Source organism: Coturnix japonica, chromosome 4 (genome assembly GCF_001577835.2).
Source record: "Coturnix japonica isolate 7356 chromosome 4, Coturnix japonica 2.1, whole genome shotgun sequence".
Taxonomy (NCBI): Eukaryota; Metazoa; Chordata; class Aves; order Galliformes; family Phasianidae; genus Coturnix; species Coturnix japonica.
Window position 1 is genome coordinate 75,499,005 of NC_029519.1, and position 17,781 is coordinate 75,516,785.

At 40.0% G+C, this 17,781-nt stretch overlaps 1 protein-coding gene across 8 annotated transcripts in view; it reads right to left on the reverse strand.

Moving 5' to 3' along the window:
• NSD2 (nuclear receptor binding SET domain protein 2) overlaps nt 1-17,781 on the reverse strand; it is a 93,956-nt gene that overhangs the window by 52,232 nt on the left and 23,943 nt on the right. For 5 of the 8 annotated variants that reach the window (XM_015862556.2, XM_032444255.1, XM_015862561.2 and 2 more), the window contains exon 2: nt 4,511-5,136. In XM_015862556.2, the coding sequence (XP_015718042.1) occupies nt 4,511-5,107 (597 nt within the window). In that variant the 5' untranslated portion in view covers nt 5,108-5,136. Of the gene's footprint in view, nt 1-4,510; nt 5,137-10,953; nt 11,179-13,223; nt 13,322-17,781 lie in introns of those variants that run through there. The other 3 variants (XM_015862557.2, XM_015862558.2, XM_015862559.2) reach the window with 3 other exon arrangements.

Consider the following 17,781-nt stretch of genomic DNA (forward strand, 5'->3'; position numbering starts at 1 on the left):
GTGCCCTGTGAAATCCACTCCAGAAGAAGGAAACTTGTAAAGAAGGATGATCCCATGACTCCAAGACAGATCAAAATATTTTGCTTCTGTTACTTTCTTTAGCAGTTACTACAAACCATCCTTCTTTGCTGACAAAAGGAAGCTTTAAGGGCCAGAAATGACATCTGGTACGTATCATTAACATTTCCCAAAGATCTGTCTGTAAATCCATCCAAATAGCACAGCGTTGAACTGGAGATCTAACTCTCAGCTAAATGCACAAGTTAGACATGCATTATTTTGGTTCAGTAAAGCAACACAAAGGCTTCACCTATCTTGGACAGAAAAGCAATGAAAACAACCAAATTGACCTGACAAACACACACACACGCGCAAGACCTGGCTCAAAGACTTTCAGGTACATCCATGACTTCTGTGACAGGTGGCTTGGAAGCAGTCAAAAATGAACAAAATACCATTATATTTTCTCAATATTTATATATATATATATATTATATAAAACACTATTTATAATATGGACAATAATAGAGACATATCATGCTGTTGTGCTAACTCTTACCCTCCAAGCCTAGATGTTGAGTTAAGCAGTTCTTACACTGACTTGTTACAGCTATTTTTAAGTATCATTTTTGTCTATTTCCTATTTGATTTGGATTCTTCCAGACACGTGTTTATGAATAGATGTGAACGTGAAAACATTTTTTTTTCCACCTGGGACACAAAAAATGTAACGAGACAACAGCTTGATGCAGAAAGCACACTTAATTTGGCTACTTCTGTACACTACAAAGAGGAAAGCCTTGAACAAATACTTCAGCTTTCTGCAATTGATTTTGCATTCACTCTGAGAGAGCCCATAGCTTCTAATCTCCTCTGAAACAAACACACTCTGTATGCTTCAGGTGCTATGTAACACACTAGCAGTTCTTTAAAATACTATTCCTAGGAGCCATTAAGAATGAATGGTTTGAAATTCCGAAGTAACAATTACTGCTGCACATTGTGAGCTGCTGAGAACAAACAAATGTTCAGGGCGTAGCTAAACAATCCTTTACTGAGGGCTAAAAAGTAACAGCAGCTATGGAACCCTTTCAAAGAGCAGAATTCATTTCTCCTGCTCCTGAATGGATCACCCTGAAGAGATATCGAGGTATTTCCTACTCCACTGGGAATCTGGTGACAGCAGCCAGGAATCCTGCCTTATCATTTGCCTGAAGAGAGGCTCTGAAAACTCAACAGCCTATTAAAAAGTTATAGAGTCCCAACTGCAGACACTAATTCACGTGGCTGTTTAGCTGCACATTTAACAGCAAGTCGACCACGATTTCCTAATGACTGATGATGAAAAACAATTAAGTCCTCTTTGTGGAAAAGATCTATTTATTTGCCATTTTTTATTCCTGTACTTAGAACAAAACAGGTCATCTCAGGATCTGGCTGTTTTCTCCACTCTTAGTAGCCATAAACAGGATAATAAACAGGATAATCAATTATCTGATGAGAGCAGCTCTCCAGTCTTATGAAGGGAACTTGGTTTCTACCCAGCTCTACTAATTAGATACAAGATGGGGCCAGAGCAACAGCAACACCTCCAGTGGTGCCCATCTTCCAGCACTAAGCACCACATAATCCTGAGACTGCTTCTGTTCTACCCTTGCTTGGTTTCTAAATCATTACCATTCACTGGCAAAGGCACTATAACATGATGTAGTCATCAGATAGAATGAAGTTAGCCAGGACAGTTTTTCTCTGTGAACACAAAACAGCAACGCAAACACAAGACACAGACTAGTGGCATTTCTCCAGCAACTTGCAGCTGCCCCCCAGGTAGCCAATGTAAAATCATTATACACTGTGCTGAGTACAAAGTGCAATGAACTGCCAAGTTTCTGGTATAATACTACATGAGGACCGCAAGAAAACATGACAGGAAGCTTTGTGAAAGGTACAGCTTTTAGATCACATCCATCGGGCACAGCTGGAATCTCTAAGCTAGCAAGTACAGCAGCGCAGACCCTCCAGGTTTGTTATGGACACAGCGTTGCTGCTTTTCTGAGCTACTGCACCCATGCTATGTAGTTATGCCAGGAAGCGATGCCAGATGGGCAGGCTGCCACTTCCAGGCCCAAACTGGCTTATGTAGAGCAGGCTCAAATGTGCCAGTATAGTACACTGAACTCTTACCAGGGCTGCAGAGCACTGCAGACTGACTTTGGGATCACAAGCCTAAGAGCTAGAAATATATGTATTCTCTCATACTAAAAAATGTCTTGATTACTTTAGTGCTTAATCTGGATTACTTTGTGTTACTGCATTAAGTAAATCTCTGCCATGCTCCAACAAGGAAGAAAATCACAGCACCTCTAACAAAAGCAATAAGTGAGAAAAATCTACCAAGTCCCCATTCGTAACTGCTAGCACTGCGAGGATGCAGCCATGACAAGATCTAGAATAGAAGCATCCTGCCACTTCACCAGCACCACATAGTGAGCAACTATCAGACTGTGGGTTTGGTGTTGACTCAAGCATCCAACACTTAATACTTCACAGTCAAAGGTGTTCTTAGCCCGGTAGCAATGTAGTTCCTCAGAGTAGAAGCTGCTAATTGCTAAATTATTAAACTAGGCCTGGATTTTAAAGAGAACTCCTTATGGAGAGATAAGGGAGTAGATGGAAAATGGTGAAATGCAGGAGGGCAGGAAAGGAAGAGCCATGATTTGTCCAACTTCCCCTCCTTCAAACTGGGAAACTGAAAGCACTACAGTTGTCCCTTAGAGGGCTGGGAAAAGCTGTGATATCAGCAGAAATCTAATTCACATCAGAGCTGAGTAGATCACATTTATTCCCAACTGAAAACAGATTTGCAGCTAGATTTTGAAACGACTTTCCTTTATGTTAATGAAAAACGTCCAAACAAGACAGCCCAACAACAGAGCAGTTGAACATTTGTTAAATGATACGCCTCTCACCTCAGCACGATAGTAATCTGGTATGTTCATCAGAGATATAATTACCTTACACAAAAGGCAGTATTTGAACCATGGCAATTTTTGCTGAATAAAAGAATGAGAGCTTGGACAAGGAGAAATCAAGGGAGAAAAACAGTCCAGAAACAAAACCTGACAAACAGGTTCTATATTAACTTGTAACCTGCAATAAACAGGTATCTAGAAACAACATTTATCAGCTTTTACTCCATGGACATTTTCCCAACTTTCGCTTTGCGACCACAGCCAAGAACATAAAAGCAAAGTACGACACACTAATTAAGCCTTGGGTTAATGGCAGTGAAACAACACCTAGAGCAGGAGCTTGGAACTTTAATACACTGATAATGAAGATATTACAGCTGTTGTCACAGAGGATACATTTTTATCACTAGTTCATGTGTGGATAAACATGCTCCCTAATAAGGTTTTTCTACCTTTAGTTTAAACCTGTAGGGTTGAAAGCTGCCCTTGAAAAAGAAAGAGCCTGAGTCTTTTTACAGTTCACACTCTGTGATCTTCCAATCTGTTTGCCCTTTGTGCTCTAAAGTGCAAGAAAAAGAACCAGAGGCTCGAGCTGTTATTCCAAATGCTCTGAAAAGAACAGTGTTATAACACTGGGCGGGCTGTGATCAAACAGTGGGTTGCCCTGCTCTGGCTCTTTGGTAGCCCACGGCTTCAGCACTTCAGCACTGCTCTCCAGCTATAGTGTCCCTGGTGTTCTGGGCAATGTATTTACACAGTTCGCCCCTGACAGTTTCTGATCACAGGCCAACAAAGAGAAAACAGATCAATCTTTTAATCTCAAACAAGTTGTACATCACAAAACATTACAGGCCAGCTTTAATCCACAACCAATATGAAAGGATGATCAGGCTGAACTAGTATGATGGGCAAACTAAATACTGCCTTTGATTTAATAACTAAATAGTGTAATAATAGAGTTGCTAAAGCTAACAAATATACCACTTTTTAATTTCCATTTATGTTCACTCATTAACGATGAGCAGACTAGCTGGATCACAGATGTTAATAACATCATTAGAGTATCTAGCGTTTTCAACTAGTACAACTCCCTAGGTTATAGCAAGCAAAGCTAGTTAGGTCACAAGTAAGTGTAAAAACTACAGCTGAACTGCCAAAAACAGTTATATAGGGCTATATGTGAATTTCAAGGTCTCCCAAGCTCCCTTGCCCAGGTGCACATCCTGTCTATGCTTTGGCTGTATCTCTGGATGAAGCTTCTCTTTCATTCATCCCATACTACTACAAGCCCCGATCTCTAATAAAGACTGATTTTACTTATTTGGAATTGATTCAGGAAGTCCTTCAAATCTAGACAAAGAAACTTGGACCATAACTACAGTGCATTAATGCTCAGTTGGGACACTGAGAACACCACAGAAAGTGAACTGCTCAGTTGAAGTACCCGTGGAAGCACTTAAAATAATGATAAACACATGAACAAATGAGGTGACAGTATGAATAACAAACATAACAAAAGAAAACATGTTAAAAAGTACCTTATTTTCAGGGGAGCTTGAAGTCTTTGACACCAACGCTGCTTCAACAAGACCCTGCTCAAGTAAGGAGTCATATTTTATGCTTCTTTTTCTGTTTCTCCTCTCCTTGTTTGTTGTTTTTTGTTCATTTTCCTCTGATTGAGACACATCTGCACCATTGTCTCCACAAATGGAAGATTCAAACAGAGGTTTTCCATTCATGTAGGTTTTAGTGATTTTCAGCTTGATTTCTGGTGAACCATTCTTGATAGGAGTAGTGTTTGGTGGTGTTCCAACTCCTTTTATTTCCTGGGGTTCAAAGCGCAGCTTGGCATCCTGGGCCCCAGACTCACCATTGAACACACGAGAAGTCAGATCTTTCAACTTATCAGCTGGGATGAATGGAAGAGCGTCGTGGCCATTGTATTTTTGCATGACACCTTCCTGTAGAGTGGCAGAAAGTTGTGCTTTGCCCAAGTAGACGGAACACTCACGATTCACTTCACAATTCTGTGTTTTCCCATTGGTATTTCCAAGGATCTCTGGTACTTGCTTCATTTTTAAGTAGTTAATTTTTCGAGTTAAAAGTTGAGAACTTCTTTTGATGCTAAAGTCCATCCAGCCCAGATGTTTCCAGTCTTACACTGCTATATGAAGACAAAAAAATACCAAACAGAAAATGTTTTTAGCAACACAGAAATGAGAAAAGCTTCTAAGTATTTAGATAGAGATGTCTCCAACAATGTAACATTAAGAATGTATTTATTCAAGCTTTCCTAATAAAAAGTGTTGCTTAGAAACATCATTATCAAAATAATATCTACTAATACGTGTCATGAAAAATGCCAAGAAAAACAGAAACATTATCAGTATTATTAAAATAAAAACATAGAGCAAAATCACAGCTTTCATTTTAATAATCTATTATTGATCTACAGCAGGGCTCTACCCAGACTAATTACTCAGAATTACTGCACCGTTTAAATCAAGTAAGATTTAGACACAAGTTAATATTACTTATAACAATGGAATGAGTTTAGTTCTAAGAGGTTGCAGTATTACTGTAGTACTACACCATGGACAGCAGCATGACAGGCTTCCCCAGCTCATTCTAAGAGCAGGCCCTCGATTTTCCACTGAAGCACTCAGAGGAAACCACCCACACAGCTCAGCCTTTCACCATTGCTCACAGATTTCTGACTATGAGAATGAATAAAAGGCCGTTGCTCTGTTTCATAAACACCAGCCCAACAGGAACCAGCTCATCCTACAAGCCAGTGGATACACTGTGAAAAATATAACTTCTCAAGGTAACTGCTGTTATTGTTATTAAAAAGCCAAAGCTCCATTATCTAACAATGTTTTGTTTGTTTTTCATGCAGACATTTGAGAAAAAAAATGAAAAATCCAACAAGCCAAATCTACAAACCCACACTATCATCAGCCCTAAGCAGGTTTTCTGAGCGTTCTGAAATCTAGCCCTGCCCATTTCACCTTTATACCATCTTAGCAAACAAGCATAACTGGCTGAAAGGTTCCTTTGTGGAGGCAATACCTCCTGGATCAGGCAATATGATCATTTTTTGTTTATAAAATTCATATGCACAGACCCTTCACATTAGCAAGGCCAGTATACATGATATACAGAAAAACACTGCCGTAAGTATTATAAAATCTCCATGCAATAATCATCATATCTCTGCTTAAGATAACCCATTTCATGTATGATAAAGCCCAAGAAGCCAAGTCAGTCCTAATGCGAGATGCACCACATCCATTCTCATGTATCTATCTCCATACAAATTATAAGGACTCATCTGAGAGATGCAAGCATGGGGTTAAAGTAATTTACATTCTCAAGGACAAGCAGCCTGAAAATCCGGCATTAACAAAGTAAGGAAGAACAAGTGCACCTGAACCCAAGGGAGAAAAGGCTTTGATTTTTTTTTTAAGGCTGAATTAACAGTAAAATCTCTGATAGCGTGAGTAGAAACTAGTCAAATGTATTAACTGCTTCCAGAGAAGAATCAGAAGTAAATGGAAAGCCTAAACTTCACCAGAGCAAAACAAAGAATTCACTAAATCAAAACAGAACTCGTGTAATTTTGCAAGATCTTCTCGAAAAACACGGACGGCTTTTAAAAGGATTCTCAACCCAATTAATAACATGACAGTGTTTCCAACTGTAATTCAGCAGATTTAACTGAAATCACATTTATTTTAAGTAACCACCGATGACAAATTCAATAAATTTTAGCAGAAAGACCATCCCGTGACAGAATGTGTGAGGGTTACAGTTACACATGACAGCAAAATATCTTCAAACAAACAACAGCAAAACCCTAAAACACTGAATTTTTACAAAATACCCCAGATTCTTGATAGGGGAAACCAGAAACCAAAGCAGAGATTTGATCTCAGCTTCTACGTTCAGTCTACCTACAAAAATAAGCTCACGCAGCCTCAGAAGCTGTGAACAGCTCAGGTTGTGGTGCTCCTTGTTTTGTAGCTGTGGACGCCCTCCAGTGGCTCTTTGGACAGCCAGAGCATCAAATGGCACAGCTCACTGCTTCCCTGCCCATCAGGAATGCTGCAGACCACAGCTCCTTATAACACAACCAGCACCAAAAGCGTCTTGTGCAACTACTTGAAATCCATGAACTAAGCAGCAACTAAGAAAGTAAATAAATAAGTGGCTCCATTAACTGCTTACCAGGCTCTGGATTTCTGAATCAAGATGTCTGCATTTTGTAACACTGTTGATTTCCATCTGTAATTCTACTAGTTATTCTTTTTTATTCCTGCTTAATAATAACTCTTATTTTCATTGCTTATTTCCTTAAGCTACAAAGCCATCAAGCTTGAGGCAGACCAGGACAACTGGAAAAAAAGCAAGAACTAATCAAATCAGACTATATTCTTAGTGTGCTGCATACAAAAAACTGGATGAGCTGCAGAAGTGACAGCTGCAGAGTAAAGGTTTGGCTAAAGACACCCAGTAATACAGATCACATTAAAAGCTGAATGCACTGAAAAACACTCCTCAAATTGCAGGAGCCTAAAGAGAGAAGAATTCCAGGTGCATGATGTAAAAGGAAATCAGTGCAGCCAGGTCTATGGTAAATGCAAAGATGAAAACAAAGACCATAATCTGAGTCAGAAGAACCATCACAACTGGCAGCACGCAGACTTTAGATTGTGAGAGATAGATTATACAAAGAATATCTGTGCCAAATGAAAAGAGGAGTAGAGGTGCAATAATGGTAAAATCCAAAGATATGAGTACCTAGAAGCAAATCAAGTCAAGTAGCCCCATGATGGAAATGAGACTTGTAGAAAGCAACCAGTTGGTCAGCCACCATTTCTAGGACAACACAACAGAAGGGAGGAAAACAGTCAATTCACTTGTCACGTCTCAGTCCTTATTTTGAAACAGAAACTACGCTGTGGGATTCTGTTAAAATGAGGAAACCAGGAAATGTGCACTTACAGGAATAACAGAGAGCCTTGGGAAAGAATGGCAAATTCTAAGCTAGTAAAACTTAGCACAAATTTTGCCGTCTTAAATTTATGGTAGAACAATACCATAAACAAAAAGGATCAAGCATTTTGTGCAAAGAGGACAATAGAGCAGAGATGAAGAAAAAAACAATCAGCAACAGTTGCGGGCTGTACTGCGAGCTCAGAATTAAGGCAAGAAGAACTAGAACATGAAGGGATGAAATAAGATAGATCACAGAAAAGATCTGGCTGATCAGAGTTGTAAGAGCAAAGTCCTGAAGCAGCTCAGCATATGAATAGGTTTTGTGGTTAAATTAACTTCATTCTTAGACAGCCGTATCACAAAGAAACAAAAGCAATCCCTTATCTTTTTCTAGATGACACTGTATAGAGAAGGTAGCTTGGGGGAGGGGAGGGAAAGGCAGGACAATAGCACCATACAGTAATAGCTGCTAATGAGCTTAAGCTAGTAGCGTCCCATATTGACTGTCTGGTGACCCAACAAGTAGCATTTTCTTTAATGAAGAGGAAAAAACATGAGAGCCAAGAAGTCTGCTGAATAAACATGGTATTTTGGCCTATGAACAAATAGTTTTCAGTAAGCCAACACGGATATGACTTACCAGAGAAAGGTCTCTAGATATTTTAATGGGACAAAGATATGCCCTGGTAGTGGCTTTGTATGTACTCTCATAGCTAAACACAGGTTTTATGTAAGGCAAATTATTTTGCAGACAATTTAAGTGGTTTTATTAATTAAAGGCCTGCCATCTGACAGGAGTCATGAGCCAGAGTTTGCCTGCATGTCACGTTCTTCCTTTACTGTCCAGGCCACTATCAATTATGTGATATTTATTATTCACTTCTTCCACATCTGCTTCAATTTCAGAGATGTTTTTCTTGTGTGTCAGAAATAATGGAGCAGTCCATTCTTTCCAGTTTGGTCAAAGGGAGTGACCAGAGTAAGTAACCAACAACAAACATCACATGAAACACACTTCTGTTTTCTCTAAGTGTTCTCTTCAAGTCATTTCTCAGGTACACAAATTTACAGTAAGAGAACATGTACAAGAGCTACATTTATTATCTACACATCAGGTTTCAGCTGGTATTAAAAAGCTAATAGAGGGCTACTGTTTGTTTTTTTTCCCTGTAAGTCCTCTCTATTCTCTAACCAATTTTAAGGTCAAAGGCCTTAAATTCCTGTCTTCAGATCAGAATTAAACGTAATACTTAAAGATGAGCACAGTTATAACACATTCTGCTAATACAGCTGCTCATTCCTACTACAGCATATAAAAGAACAAACCAGAATATCAAATAGGAATAAAATCACATGATGTACTCTCTGTCAAGCATTACACTGTGACCATTCTTCCCTGCATTAAAGTAATGAAAGGTTACTAAAGGACTACTAAACACAATTTACTTTTAGGGGAAAAAAAAAGGTACAGCTGAAAATTGCATTGTGGATCTGCCAATGGTTGTTATAAACCAGCTCTATCCAGCAAATTCAAAAGCATTCTCTCACAAAGTAGATTACTAGAGCAGCGAGCAGGTAACTGGAAATCATCACACCAAGACTTTCTAACAATTCAGCAGTCTTAGAAATGACTGGAAGAATGAGAAAGGTAAAAACTCCAGTATGGAGAGACCACTTTAATTGTAAAAGCACCTGAAGAGCTTCATTAATCTTGCAATGATGATTCCAGTTAAAGTGTCACCTGGCAAAGCTGACCAACGAGGTCTTTTTAAGGCAGTCCATGAACATTTCTTATGGTTACAGAACAGAACAATGATTATATTGAGTCTTACTATGCATTTACACAAGACTAAGCTTATTTTGAAAACTGTGTGAGAAGTTCACAGTAATCAGGTTTTACTAACAGTTGCACTTGTTTGCCACCAACTTGTTCTTTAACTAGCATCAGCATTTTTGTTTAGTTTTGTTTGTTCTTTTTCCCAGTGAATAAAACTTCAGAACTTAATTGTAACAATCTGTTTTCATTGACCAAACCAAGTATTTACTGCCTTCTCCTGAAGGCAACAGGCAATACCAGCTTGTACAAAACACCAGCAGTTAGGAATTGTACAATGGCAAGTAAACAATTTCTTCACTCTAAATGTTACTTGCTATTGCTAAAGCAAACTTACAAAACTGATTCACTTAACATTTTGTTCCTCCCCAGAAAAACTTTTTGTATCCAGCCCTTGGTGCTGAGGATAAGCCTAGAAGATTCCACAAAGGGACTCTCCCCCATTAATTTGTTTTCTTCAAGACTACGAGAAAGTTGACTTTTTTCACTTCTGAAGAAATTGAATTTTGTTAATTTTTTCCTCCTGAGGGTGGGTGTGAAGGAAGAGGGATAGATGTGAGCAAATTCCTGTAACACGTGGTATGTTTGACTGAAGCGAGATTGTAGATCTCTTTTTCATTTGCAGGGCCACAAATCAAATAGAAAAGAATTGCTGCTTCTCTGACGATAAGCAGAGAGGAACATCAATGGCTGAAACAGCAGAAATGACAAGGTTTACCACCAGGATACAACAGAATAGGTGGCTCTATGCCACCTTGTGCTCATCAAGTGGCACAAGAATTCCATTATGTTTTCAAACGTGTACTTGAGACATTACTCTCTTCTAGGGGGTTCCAAATGGCTCAGCTTTAAGGCGGCTGCTCAATGGCAAAACAGGACTCAACAATACACCACAGTCAGAATCTGTGCAGTCTAGGTACTTGCTCACCAGTGAAATGCCTCTCTCTTAAGAGGGCCTGAATTGTGTTTCTGACTTCTATTTTAGACTGGGAATGAAGAGCAAATGCAATCTCAGATAACTGAGCTCCTTACTTGCACAGCTCCTTCTTCATTTATGCTGCTGTGTTCTTTTTTTCCCTGTCCCAGCCTACCTTAATTTCCCACTCCTCCCTTAGTCCCTATTGCTTCTTCTTGTCAGCATCCTACCTCTGCTCCTTGCACCATGAGCTTCAGGACCTGGATCCTCTGGTTCTACATAATATTCACTGCTGCAGATTAATGCACTCTAATCTGTTTGTTTCCTCTTCACTGTAGCCAATGATTCTGCCCTTTCTCCCATGAAGTGATGGTAGCACAGTGATTGTCTGAAGCCTTGCTGCGAGCACCATGAAAATTTCTGATCATGCTTATTCTGAGGATGGATGATCATATCTGGGATGACATCACAAAATAAGTTATCAGTGTAAGTAATAAATTAAACAGCAGTATTACCAAAACATTCTGCTACACCTCTATAAAGAGATCAGTTCAGTTGCCCAGATCAGTTTGCAACTAATTTTAATAAAAAAGATACATACATTTTGTATGGGCTTTGGAGAACTCTATCTATCACTGCATTAAAAACCCAAGTAGGTGGATTTAGATGCCAGAAGTGCACTCAGTGCATTGAAATCATTCTGAAAAGCACTGCTGTGCCACTAGATACATGAGGCCTTGTCAATAGCATGGGAGCCTGGCTATGCAAATTGTATCACCCTTAGCACAGAGCAGTACTTGCCTGTGTTTTCTGTTTGTACAAATAGAGACACAATGAACTGACAATGCACCTCTAACACAGACAGGAAACTCCTATAAAAATATACAGAACTTCTTCCATCCAGCATGTTCAATTTCATGTTCACAGAATCATAGAACCACAAGGTTGGAAAGGACCTACTGATAGACTTGTACCTATCGCCTCATCTGAGCAACATAATTCTGTTTGCAACGTACTCCTGGTCACACAGTGCTAATGCTGGTGTATTTCTCAGGTATAATGTACCATAACTATATACATCCAGTTATGTTACATACACTATCAATGCATTACGTCAAAGTAAACTAGCACACGCATCTGGCAGGCGTATGCCAGCAGTACTCAAACCAAGCCCAAGCTCACAGGAGTCTTGGAACATTAGACACTCATCAAACAAATCCAAATACTTCCTAGTAAGTGGCCCTTCTGGTTGGATACCATTTAAAGTATGAAGTACTTCCCTGTGCGTTAATGTACTCTTACCAAAATGCATTACCATCATTCCCATGGCTCTTCATTCCCTACTTTTTTTTTTTACACTTAATCCACATCAAGAATGTCTCCAGAGCAGGGATTAGTACGACTGTTACAGGTAAGGGGAACACAATTCGAAGCAGGTTTTAGGTTTCTGCAGATATACTGTGGGTTACCCATTGAACACGGAGACAGAAAGGTAAAGCACTTTCCTGTCCAACAAGCCAGTTCTTTTAACCTTCTTACCTACTTCCCAAACACTGCATTGAGGAATGTACATCGGGTATTTTTGGCTGTTTTTGCTCTCCTTTTATTTAGTATACTATTAGTTCTTGCACATTAGTCTTATTTAGTTGTTTGGTGTTTTTTTAGAGAAATTGAGGTAACTGCTTATCAGAACACCCAGAGCTCTGACTGCAGAAATATTAAGCAATTGTAGTTGCTGTCGTTAGTTGATAAAGTTCTTAAGACTCAACTACCATGACCACTTCAGAGCCAGGCCTTCTACTACTGAACAGATACTGCACACACACTTTCTACTCTACATTTTGAGCCCATTACATTTTACTTCTTCAATGATATACCTTATTTTGGTACTAGTGCTGAATTCTAGTCATTTTCCAGACTGGATCGCAGAATTGGTTTCCAGTTTATTCAGTTGTGCTACTATCCAAGAGCTTCTGATAAACTACATTTTGCATCCATAGAAAAATCGTATCTTTAATTTCATTCTGAAGAGTCTGATTGAAAGTTCTTGGCGACTATTCCATATAGCAAAATTATCCATATTCATATCTTTCATCCTATGCTGCTCTCCAAGGTTAGTCTTCTGGCTTAAATCCCACTGGCTTTATTACCAGACTAGAATCTGGGCATCCTTTACTACAGACAACTCCCCAGTTTAGAATGTTTATGAGTACCAGCACAGCCAGGTTCTGTGCTCTGATGGCATCCCACCAAGGCTGGCAAGTTCCACAATTGTTTTATCTGATACATCATCTTGCGAACTTCAGCTCCACAGACTAATCCATGCCACAGCAGGAACATTTACACTTCAACATATTACAATGAATAATAAATGAAACGGGTCTCAAACACTGCGATGGGATGCCATTTTACTGCATCTTCTTCCTATTGCTTCTTTTAATCACTAGTTTTTCAAAGCATTTCATATGGAGTTCGTATCATATTTCTAATCAAATCTTACCTAACATCAGCTTTATTTCTTGAAAATAATCTTGACACATAATATTCATCTTCTGTCCCTTGGTGTATCTATTATTTAGCAAGGCAGAACCTGGAGAACGGGACAACATCCACTCTATTATGTTTTTGATCACGGCTAAGAAAAGATGGAATTCCAATATTAGCCCTCAAGGCTAAGTATTTTTAATGATAATTATTTTAAAATACAGCTCTCCTAATTTGTTATGTGTTTTAGCACAGATGGAAGACATCAGTATTTAATTACAAGGTGCAGAACAGGAAAGGTTTCACAAAGACAGTTAAATGCTCATCTCTGTTGGCCAACAGAGCAAGATCACCCCGTGCTTCTTCAAAGAATCACATGGAAACCTGGCTGTCTTTCACAGATAGCAGAAGAAAAACGTTAAACCTGCTATGAAAGTCTGCTCCAATGTAAGAATTCCTTATATAGAATGTAAATAGGCCTTAAAATTACTGAAATATTTGGTCTGCTGTTGTTTTTTTTTCTCCCTTTGTTAGCTCTGTATGTGTTTGTGCTGCAAAAGGATACAGGTAGGAGGAAAGGAGCGCGTCAAGCTGTAGTTTTTCAGTGATTCATTCCAAATATGGATGAATATAAAACAGCTCCAATTAGTGCTGGGAAGCTGAATAACGAAGTTCAAAACAAGACTGAATTGCTATCTTGCACCAAGTTAAAAATAGGACAAGTTAAAAGGATGGGGACAAAACTGGAAATTGAACCATCACCTGTTGAGTAACCCTTGTAATTTAACACGTCCTTTAAGTCATGTATTTTATTAGCTCCAAATTACATCAAATATTAGTATCTGTAACAATGATGTCCAAAGTGAGGATACTCTGAGGTACATATGGGCCAGCACTTCACTTTTCCATACTAGGTCAATTTAATTTCCATGCCATGAAACACTCAAATCAAGTTTTTCTAACATCTCCTTCCACACGTAGCTCATCACAATGGAAGCTGCCCTTAACATTGTCAAAGAGTAGAAAAACCTTACTCTTGGTCCAACCATGATTAACAGGATTTGTTTGCTGCACACAAAAAAGAGGCTTTGGAACAGCCCATTTCATGCCTCAGACAGAAGCAGCTTTCCAGACATACCAGAGACAGTAGATTACCTGGTGCTAACGTTTAGAGCTGCTTGTGAGCACGGTAATGCACAGTGGACTATATGCATTAACCTCTCATCACCAGACTCATGTTGTAAGCAGAGATGGTTTATTCTCCAGCAATCTTGGGTATTTTTGTAGTCTGCTGATCCTCAGAGGGGCAGCAGAACAGAGTATGATCTGTTTCCTTTATAGCATGTTCCAAGTACTTCCTACTGATGCTAGAAAACACAAAAAAAACCCTATGCTGGCCATCATCAACTGGACAAAATGCCTAAAAATAGTGCTTGATATATCATTTTTGTAACTTCAGTGTAAATTCTAAGTAGATTTATATAGCTGTCTTATCACCTGCAATGACCGCAAGTCACAGAGAAGCTAATCTGTAGTGAAGGGTTAATTCAGGTAGTTTCTCTCTTGTCCTTTAACGATGTTCTCAGAAGTCCTCCAAGTAACCATTAATTTTACAAGATCACTAACTGAGCCATCCAAAAGGCCGCTGGATTTACAAGCTGCAGGGTGACAACTGACACGCCAACAAGGATCTCCTCACCCTGCCCCCAAATCCTTCACAATTATTTGCCAGAAGAAATCTGGACTCCTGTGCCAAGCTCCGATGGGAAATTTCTTCTCTCTCCACTTGACCACATGGCTCCATTTACTCCACTTATCCTGCTTGGCATATTCCCTCTCCACCTTCTCATTTACACCACCAACACGTGGGTACATCCTCAGGGAAGGCGTTTTTCAAAGCTACATTCTAACTGGAAAGCGATGCCTCCTAGAACCACGGACTTACTTATCCGCTTAGATCCACTTCAGTATCTCCATTCTTTCTTCACCCAGAGGCTGAATAAAAGAATTATACCAGATCATATTTACTCAACCATAAAGCCATAGCATTTGTCTTTGCAGAAAATGAAAGACTTCAAACAGCACGCCACAAACACAGCATTAAGAAATGCAGCCATCATCTCTGGCTTTATTACTATCTCCATCACGCGTTTCTCTGTGGATGCCTGTTTAGAGTCGGGGTATCTGCTGCTTCCAGCAGCACCACTTAATGGTGCTTTCCATTGTGCAGCACAGTGCAAAATCCTCCCTTAGAAAAGACACAGTGTTTTGCCTCATTCCACACAGAAAACAACACTTGCAATTTCCACACATCCAACCATCTTCTGAGCTTAAAACCTAAGAGATATTTTGCTGTTACGTAAGCAGGAATGACCAGAGGTGACCAAAACTGCTCTTATATCTTCATAACCTGCATCCTTGATCCATTCATCTGCCCAGAGCAGGTGAACTTTCATATATGCACGGTTACCGTGCAGTCAATAGGCTTTCATCAACCACAAGGAAAGACGTGCATTTATCAGCCCACAGGAATAAGGCCTTGCCTTGTGAGCATAGCGACACCGGTGGAACAAAAAACAGCCTCAGTGCAAAAAGTGAGAGGTGAATGGGCCACAAACAATAGGACACTGAAAAACAACCCCTTCTTCCCATTCCTATCCTGCCTTGCTGGTGTTATAGTCTGGAAATGAACACACATACACATATATATGTACAAGCCTACATCCACACTGATCAGTTTCACCATCCAAATATTAGAAAGCAACCACCCCCCCCCCCAAATCATTTTTGCTTCCAATCTAAATAAATAGGGTTTTTTAAGGTTGTAATAACCAGTCCTTTGCATGCAGCCCTAATCTAAAGTGGCTATATATTGCTCAAATCTGCACTCAGGCACCACACAGGCATCGTGTTTACAACCCGAATAAAGTCGCCTCGCTCAGCCCTTTGAGCTGATAGTTCACACGCATATATTTCCTTATTTTCAATAATACGAAGGTAGAAAGCGATAGCGTGTTTTTACATTGAACTCCGAAATGAGATACAGTTGCGTCGAGTCCTTCAATCCACAACCTCGCTTAAATCTATTCACGGCTGTTCCTATCATTTTCTCCGTGTACATTTCTACAAATGTTGATCGTGGTAGTGCTAGGCTTGATTTAAGTTCAGCTCTTTCGTCTTTGTATTTCCCATACTCTTGACCTTTTAATTCTAAGACGTTGCAGCCGAGTGGTGAAATTCCTGTAATCAGCAGACCGAGTATGTAAATCCAGGTGGAAATAGCCAGACAGCTTTTTACATTCAGTTCTCAGTGGAAAAAGTTGTGCAATTATTCCATGACTGGCTACAACGAGATGGCTCTCAGCGGTTAGTTCTAATAAATGGATATAGATTCCCCACTTGGCAACTAAGTGCTCAAAGATGCTGGCAGGACGTGGGGATGTATGCGAGAGCCAAACACAGCCGGCACGAGTACTAGTGGGTTTTATTCTCGGAGTGATTTCACATCGCCATGTGCTTGTGGTCGAAAAGTCGTAGGCAGTTATTAACGTGCTATGCTCGATTGTTTCGCTAGCGTAGGGAATCTCTCCCGCATCAACTCAAAACAGCAAATCAATACAAATACCGATCACAATCCATTCACCGTAGATCCTACTCCAAATGGGAGGCAGCGTGACTTTTGCGCGTGAGGAAACTCCTACATTTGTCAATTCCTTCTCAGCTTTTCGAAAGCCCCACGTACTCCAGAGGAATTCACGTGAACTCTCAAGCGCATACCCATACCGCTAGCAGGGGCAATGGTCTCTTTGCGTAGAGCGTCTTGTTACAAACTTCATTGCCAGCCTTTCATGTTTACAGTTACCTTCTTTAGACGTCTGAAAATGCTTATAAGCCAAACACATCTTCCTTGTTTTGTTGTTGTTTTTAAGGCAAATAAACACGCAGAGACCTCGTTGATGTTTCTCTCAGCGCCAAAGCGTAGCCCTGTCTGGGCGGTCCTTAAATCTAGTTCGTTTATAAACCGATTTGAATGCAAATGTCAATAAGGAAACACAAATACACGGGCAATGAGCGATACCAGCCTCCTGACTGCTTAATGGTGCTGGGAGCAAGAGGCCTGTTTTCTCTGTAATCTATTGAAACACAGTGTTTACCATCCCTGCACTTCTACCAGTCCGTAATCCTCCTTTCACCCGACGTTATTAAAAAGAAAACAACAACAACAAAACCAACAAAAACCAAAACCAAAATGCAAGCAGAAATACATTCAAGAAGTGTGGCGAATTCCCTCCTCCACCCCCCAGAGCGGTAAAGCCACAGCAGATGAGCTGTAACTATGGCCTTGGGAATACAAGTTCCCCAGGCTCTTTACCACACAAAATACAATTCAAGTTGGAGCCCCATCCTCTCATCACTGAGGATGGAGACGAGGAAGCCCTCAGCCCTCGCGGGAGCGTTTCCTCCCGCTTGTGAGAGTTGGGGTGGCAGGCCTGGATGGAGCTCAGGAGGGTGGAAGTGGCAGCAGGATCATCGCACCAGCGTTCAGAGGAGGAATAAATCAAACATGGCTGCTT